The sequence below is a fragment of the Bactrocera neohumeralis genome, unplaced genomic scaffold, assembly GCF_024586455.1.
Source record: "Bactrocera neohumeralis isolate Rockhampton unplaced genomic scaffold, APGP_CSIRO_Bneo_wtdbg2-racon-allhic-juicebox.fasta_v2 ctg584, whole genome shotgun sequence".
Classification (NCBI taxonomy): domain Eukaryota; kingdom Metazoa; phylum Arthropoda; class Insecta; order Diptera; family Tephritidae; genus Bactrocera; species Bactrocera neohumeralis.
The window spans coordinates 216,546-224,359 of record NW_026092739.1 but is presented as its reverse complement, the minus strand read 5'-3'; the positions used below and the strand labels follow the sequence as shown (position 1 = coordinate 224,359).

General features: G+C 36.1%; 1 protein-coding gene across 1 annotated transcript in view; it reads right to left on the bottom strand.

Moving 5' to 3' along the window:
- Positions 1-7,814, bottom strand: part of LOC126767381 (uncharacterized) — a 36,094-nt gene continuing 28,280 nt past the window's right edge. Inside the window, exons 3-4 of the mRNA XM_050484915.1 lie at positions 7,046-7,184; positions 1-127 (exon numbers count right to left, since the gene is read on the bottom strand). Of these exons, the coding sequence (XP_050340872.1) occupies positions 1-127; positions 7,046-7,184 (266 nt within the window). The remainder of the gene's footprint in view (positions 128-7,045; positions 7,185-7,814) is intronic.

The following is a 7,814-nucleotide window of genomic DNA, read 5'->3' as shown; positions in this document are numbered from 1 at the left end:
CTAGTAGTAATTACCTGAATATTCCGTACTTGTGTAAAGTGTTCGCTCAATAATCTCACCATCTTCGATAATTAAAGACTTGATTGAAACTGTGGCAACATAATTATTGCATGGCATAAGGTCATAGCTAGAATAAATGTAAATAATATATATTGTAATTGTAGAAAATAAAACCAAGTTTTAATAAATATAAATAAATATTTATTTAATTGCCACGTTCTAACACTAAAGGGAATATTTTAGGGTAGAAATTAGGAAATATTTTACACATGTTGAAAGCTCACCTCAAGAATATTTCCACAAAAAAATTCAGCAAAGTTTTCGGTTCACACCCTACCCAACTTGACGATTCGAATGGTTGGCTGTTGGTCCGTCTGTCTGTCTGTGCTGTTAAAAGTAGCCATATGTATGTAATACCATGTTCAGACCGAAAATTTAAAAGATTAGATTACATTTAAGCATTTCATAACCCAACAGTGTTGAAAAGATTAAAAACAGCTGTTTTTGCCATTCAAGAATTTACATCGCTCAATATTTATCAAAAGAAAACATTGCCATATAGTATTTTGTAATAAAAACCGTATTCTTTTAAATATTTTCCATATAATGGAAACAATGGGCGCATTTTTTCATTTGGGAAGCCGATTTTCAGCAGAAATTAGATTCATTGCTCTAATAAAAATTTGTTTGTTTACATTTTTTCCTTTTTGTAGTGTCTAAATCAGCTGTGATAATGTAATAGATTTCCAATGCAGTCAAGTAGATGGCGCAAAATCAGAGTCGCACAGAGAGCGTTTAGCGTGGATCAGTTTCAAATCACTCCGATGAAGTGATTTTGAACTGTCATTTTTGTATGGCGAAATCTTGATAAATCTATAAGATTAGTGGGATAAACCACTCAACAGCCGAAATCGTGTGATTAAGTGTCGGTCTGAACATGGTATAAAACATTTGAGTTTTCGATTGGTATAGAATCGTTTCGTCAAACACAATATATAAATACAATTGCGAGAATTAAACGGGCAATGTAATTGTAATTTTATCATTGTCGTTTAATCAAAGGATGGCTACATTTTTACCGAACATTTTTAAAACTGATAGGACTCATTGTTCTCATAATTTTAAAATGAAATTGGGATCTCTTCTTATTTGATTGACGTTTTCCTCATATCCCCCATACATTCAATTTAGCTTTGATTGAGTTTATATCACATATGTATGTTCATAACTAATTTCAGTTACTTTGATTTTAATTTAATTAGTTGTAAAAGTTGAAATATATCTTAACTTGGTACGCGGGCTAAGTTCGGATGCAACCGAACATAAACGCAGTGCGCGCATATCGTTAAACGTGGGCATACACGACACCCATGTGCGTTCGATCGGTATGTGTGCGCATGCGGTTTACTCGTGTATGGGCTTGTGCGCGTACCGATCCATGTTCGCGAAAATGTTTGATTTTTTACGATTGGTGTGCGCACATGTGTGTCGTGTATGGCGTTGTGTGCGCACAAAATCTCATTTCTCTCGTGTCGCCGAACAGTGAAGATCGCGAACGAACAATGGCAAGTGTTAAAGTGTTAAGGGGGAAGCCTGCTTTAGAGGCTTCAAAAAATCGATTTTTTTGAGGATTTTTTTGGGGGGGAAAAAATTAATTGATTCAAGCGAAATTTCTTGGCTTTATCGTTATATATTTGAACACTTTTCACAAATTTTTTGGATACGAAATCTTTGATATTCTGCCTTTGGGAAGCAATTGCCCGATGCATCTCGCATGTGCATTTTTCGGACGGCGGGCAGAATGCAGATCGCAATTTATATCGGAAACAAAAAATTCCAAGAGATTCATATTTTTTAATAGTTTATCTTCTAGTTAAACTAAGAAAATATCAAAAAAAGTGTAAAATTTTACTAATTTTTTAAAAATTGTAAAACAGTGGTAGTTGCGTTGCCTGCGCAACTATTTCTTCGACGATGTATTTCCCAATGGAGCAATGTTCTCACAAACGGATCACTGACGAAAGTTGAGAAAAAACTCGTCAATGTTAATTTTGTTGCTGGCGGTATTTCCACTGGCTGTACTGTATTCTCTGGGTTGAAATACACTCTTTGGCCATTCTCCAAATTAACTGCGAGACGCACAACAGTCGGAAAACGTTCATGAATTGCAAAGAAAAGGTCCATGAACCATATTGGTTTTCATCACTTCCTATAATTCAGGAGCTGTCTCTGAATTTGATCTGGTGTAACCACCATCCAAAAAGAAATGTGTGCCACTCTTTTGCCACTCAACAGAGTACATCAAGCATCTAACAGCACCACATATACGTTACTTCAAGATAAAGTCCATCAAACATCGTAACCGTTGTTTGAAAAGTCGTGCTGTGACATCGTGACGATCGCTTGGTGATTGACCGCGTTCCATAATTCCGCACGTATGTCTCCGCATCCTGGGAGTACTTCTTGCTTTGCCTTGGGCTGTCATACATTGATGGCAAAAAGAACGCCGACCGATATTACGGCGACCTCTTCGCAATTGATCACTTTGTGTGAAACACACATAAAGTTTTCACTGAATAATTTTCAATAATTTTTTTTTTAATAGCCGAAATAAAAAAGCAAGCGACAGAAATTGAACGATTCAAATAATTTACAAATCAAAATATTGAAAAACTAAACAAACAAAAACTGAAAAAAATATGTACATATGTATGTATGTACATATGTATGGAAAAAAGTTACTTTTTGGAATTATCCAATTTTCCGACTTTTCCTCATGAAAAGTATAAGGTATTTTTATTTCTAAACCTTCCCCGATCCACAACGAACAACCTCTGAAAATTTCATCAAGATTGGTGCAGCCGTTCTCTTAGCTTTACTAAAAAACAAACATTCATTTTTATTGTAATGTTTGTATGGGGAAAAGAAGGGCTGTTTTTAGGGGTTTTCCGGCAATTATTCGAATTGCCATAAAACCATCCTTGAACCTCAACGAACATTTTAAAAAAAGAATTGGCAAAATTGGTCCAGGCGTTGTTGAGTTATGCGCTTAGCAACACATTTTGCGATTCATTGTTATATACTATATTATATATACATACATACATATGTACATATCGTCACCTGAAATGCAAAATAACGTAACAACATTTTCGGAAATTTACAGTGACATGAATGAAACACGAAATAAAATGGAACATGAGTGAAACAGAATTTTAATATTAGTTAAAACTAGTTTATATTTGATTGGAGAACCAGAAAATGTTGAACATCATGTAGTATTATTTATGTAATTGAAGTATAAAATTCGTAATCAAATAAGACATTCAATTTCGAACCGTTTTTTTGATGATACGTTATTTTGCATTTCAGGTGACGATATGTAGATTTGCTAGAAGTATATAAAAATTTCAAACTTTCCCTTTATAACTTTTAGATTGGCCAATAAGTAAGATATCACAATTCGGGGGTTACATGGGTTTCCTCGGGTAAAAAACTGCATTTATTCAACAATTTTTTTCTTAGAATTTTTTATTATTACAGACATACACTATTAACAAAGTAATTCTGAAATTTTTGGAAAAAAATGCTTAATCATCGGCATCTGAGCTTCGCGTCTACCTCTTCACGCTCAAGCGTCTGTGATCGCATCAAAGGGTGACGTAGCAGATAAAATTGTTACTGCAGACACCATCGCGAACTCCATGAATTTTCAACAAATTAGCATGGTAGCTAATTTAGCTCCCCACGCAAACAAACACGGAATAGACCACGCTAGAGGAAGTAAGAAAGGAAATCGCCGAATTGACGAGGCAAAGAGAATCCATGAAAAAGCACCGACCACGAAGACTCAGCCGAGACAAGGCCGAAACACACGTCAGGAGTGCGCACTGGCAAACCAATTATGCTGGTGTCACCATAAATTTCGGGCTGTTCTTATAATAACAAGCGAAAGACTATTCGAAACGAAAACTGCAGCGCCCATCGGTAACGGAACTCCTGCAGTTACACACTGCTTCAAACTCGTTCACCGACTTTCTCAATACGTATTTTTAATAGAGGACGGGACAGACGCATCGGCAATTCCCAAAACCACTCGAAATAACAATATGAAGCCATCAACAGTTAAATTATTTGCGGCAAACAGCACCCTAATTACCGTATTCGGCGAACTGCTCTTAAAATCAATTTAGTCATAGGCGGAGAATCTCCCCTGAAACTTCCTTTTCACCCACGTTACGAGCGGAATTATTGCAGCCGGCTTTATAGGTCACTATTGACTGTTGGTTGACTTAAAAAAGAAAAGCTCGCAGCATCGAAACATCACCCGATATAATTCAAAAGTCTAATCAATTTGAGTAATGAGCCCTCTTTACATGGTAATGAAAGCAGAAGGCGACCTTGTGGAAATTTCAAAGCCCACAATAGTGGAAAAGATCCAGACCGATATCCAATTCCATATCTACAGCATTTCAATTGTAATTTAAAACGTAAGACGATCTTTTCCAAGATCGATCTGCAAAAGCCTTCCACCAAGTTCCCGTGAATTCAGAGGATGTTCCGAAAACAGCTGTAATTACGCTTTTTGGCCTCTTTGAATTTATGTTTATGCCCTTCGGTTTTCGCAACGCACCGCAGACACTACAAAGACTCATACACGATGTCCTACGAGTACTAGAGTTTGCAATTCCATACATGGATGAAATATGCTACACAGATTCATCATCCTACAAAAACATAACCTAAGATTCAATGCTATAAAGTCAGTCCTTGAAAAATCCGAAATGCCAGTCTTACGACACACTGTATCAGCAAAAGGCGTACGATCGCTGAAACAACGCGTACAAGCTATCAAAGGTATCGACAAACCAACTACAGGCAATGGTCTCAAACGATTCTTAACCACAATAAATTTTACAGACGATATATCTCACATGCAATCGCAAATACCTCTGTTAGCCATGTATTTCGGAAACAAAAAGAACAATCGTTCTAAACTCCACTGGATGGAAATTTCGACAACAGATTCCGAACAATGTAAAACTCAGCTTTCGAATGCCTCCTTTTAGCACATCCTTCGAAGAACGTCGAGTTGTCATTATGGGTCGACGCTTTGAACAAAGCTGCAGGAGCTGTAACGAATAGAAACGTCGAGCCCTTAGCTTACTTTAAAAAAACTTCAATAATACTTATAGCTGTTCGTCATTTTAATACATGCTAGAATGACGCATCTGACTCATCTACAGCGATCACAAACCACTAATTTACGCATTCCAAAAGAATCCCGAAAAGTGCTCCAACCGACAAGCTCATATGCTTGATTACATTTCCCAGATAACTACAGAAATTCGCTACGTTAAAGGGAAAGAGATTGTAATAGCTGACAGCTTCGAAGAATTGCGCAAATCCAAATAACCAGAATAGACTACAAAAATCTCGGCGAGGACCAACAAGTCGATCTAAACCTCTAGTTTCTACGCCAAAATAACGTTACCTCATCGCTTCAGCCAAAATTATTCACAATACCCGGTTGCGACAACCAAATAGTGTGCGACGCATCGTCCGGAAACATAAGACCATTCATCACAAAGAAGTTGCATTCTGAAGCGTTACGAGCTACTCACGGGATATGGAACTCAAGCAGTAGCGTTACAGTTAGACCTTGGCCTGGAACTCACAACGACAGAATTGCATTCACAAGAGCTTGCGAACAAAGCCAAAAGGCAAAAATCATTCGACTTACATTTACGCCTTTTAAACAGTACAAGTCGGGAGACTCGCTATTCGATCACATTAATGTCGACGTTGTAGGTCCATTTCTCTTACATGCACTTACAACCGTTATTGTCCAACAAACATCGAACGTTTCTCGAGATGGCCAGAAGCTATACCTATACCCGATATGACAGCATTAACTATCGCAAAAGCTCTCATCGCCAATTGGACCGCAAGATTTGGAGTTCCAGCCGTCATTACATCAGATCGTTATTTACAAAGCTAACAACGTCGCTTAGCATAACGCACCTGAAGACAACACCATATCACTAACAAGCAAACCGGTATAATAACCAGTAGAATGATGGCCCCGAAATTTCAAGTCCGTAATTTTATGTATTATGAACCCTACAAACAAGACGATTACCGGTAGAATTAATCTACACAAATTCAAGAATTTTCCACACACGACAGCCAAATTAAAACGCAGTCAGAGTCAAGTGGAAAAGTATTACAAAATTGAAATAAAAAGAAAACTAGAAAATAATTCTCTAGATCAATTAAAGTCAGCATATCTACCGAATGAAGACTTACTGCCACAAACTCCTGGAACTCTAGCAATGTGTGCGATATTTAATTGGAGTTCAGGGATAATCTTTTCCTGACAAATGTGTCGAAAATGCGTTCGAATACTTCCCTTAGCTCCCATATACCTAAAACAACGATTTGGGAACTTCCAAGTGACTTTATAACGTGAGGGAAAGTTTATAATGTGAGTTATCTCAATGAAAATTGGCCGGATAAAAATCCGGGTCCGTTGCGGTTACGCAGACTCGACAGTCGTGGGAACGAAACAAACAAGCAAACAAAGTTTTTGTTGTTGCTCGTTAGGACGGTAAGGGTTATCTGTGTTGTCGTCGACGTCATCTATCGGGAGGCCCAGGAAACGTGCTGTTTCGACGGCATATATATATATATATGTATATGTATATATATATATATAAGTATATATATTTGGTGCTTGGATTCTGATCCTTTGGTTGACGCTCTGCACCTTACGGTTTCGATTCTTCCAAGCTGCAAGAGTATACAGTTTTCATATATTGCAATATTGGCATATAGATTTGTATACGCTTGTAATCCACAATCTTATAATAAATATTCTCCTAATATAAATTATTTAATAATTTAATACTATATATGTATGTATTATGCAGCCAGAAATTAGGCAAATATAGTTTGATGTGATATTTTTTTTCAATAATAAATATAATTGATAATTTTTGTCAACATGCGTAAAACCATTAATAGGCCAATTAAATGTACTTACCATGTATCTTTTCCGTCGTAATCAATAGTCACTGCACCCATCAGTGTACATTTGACGCCCACAATTTCATACTTTTCTGTGTCGTTTACGAAAAAAGTAATCTTTTCAGAATAAGTGTTATTCAGAATAAGAAAATCATCTAAAATAAAAACAATGTATGTATTTGGAATACATTAAAATGGAGTATTTTGTTATCGCAAATGTACAAATAATAAACAAATACAAAAGTTAATCTAAGCCTTCAGATTATTATAAAATATAACAGAATTAAATTTCAATTAATAATAGATTTGTTTGATTTGTAAGATCAAACATTGTACTCAACAAAGAATCTTTAAATTCTTACCACTGGTGGGGGAAAAGTAAAGATCTTTCTTGAGTGAGAATAAAGCTAATGTACACACTCTCCCACACATACTCTCTGAAGGAAATTCGAACATGAGAGTATATTTTTTTGCATTATTATTTTTTTAATTTTTGGAAAAAGGCCTTTACTATAAATTTTACCTTCTATGCTCCTGAAAAATAATTTATTGAGTCAATGCTTCCCTATAAACGATATTTGATGTTAATTTATTTTGTGGCAGCAATATAAATTTATTTTCAGGACTTCCGACCAACGATAGACCAACATACAGTTGGTCATTAGTAAAACATTATTTTCGTATTTCAATGCCTACTAATTCGAAAGTTTGGCCTTGGGACTTGTTTGTATTATAGTAAGAGCGAAATATGTTTTCACTGGAAATTGAAGCCGTGGGATCATCGG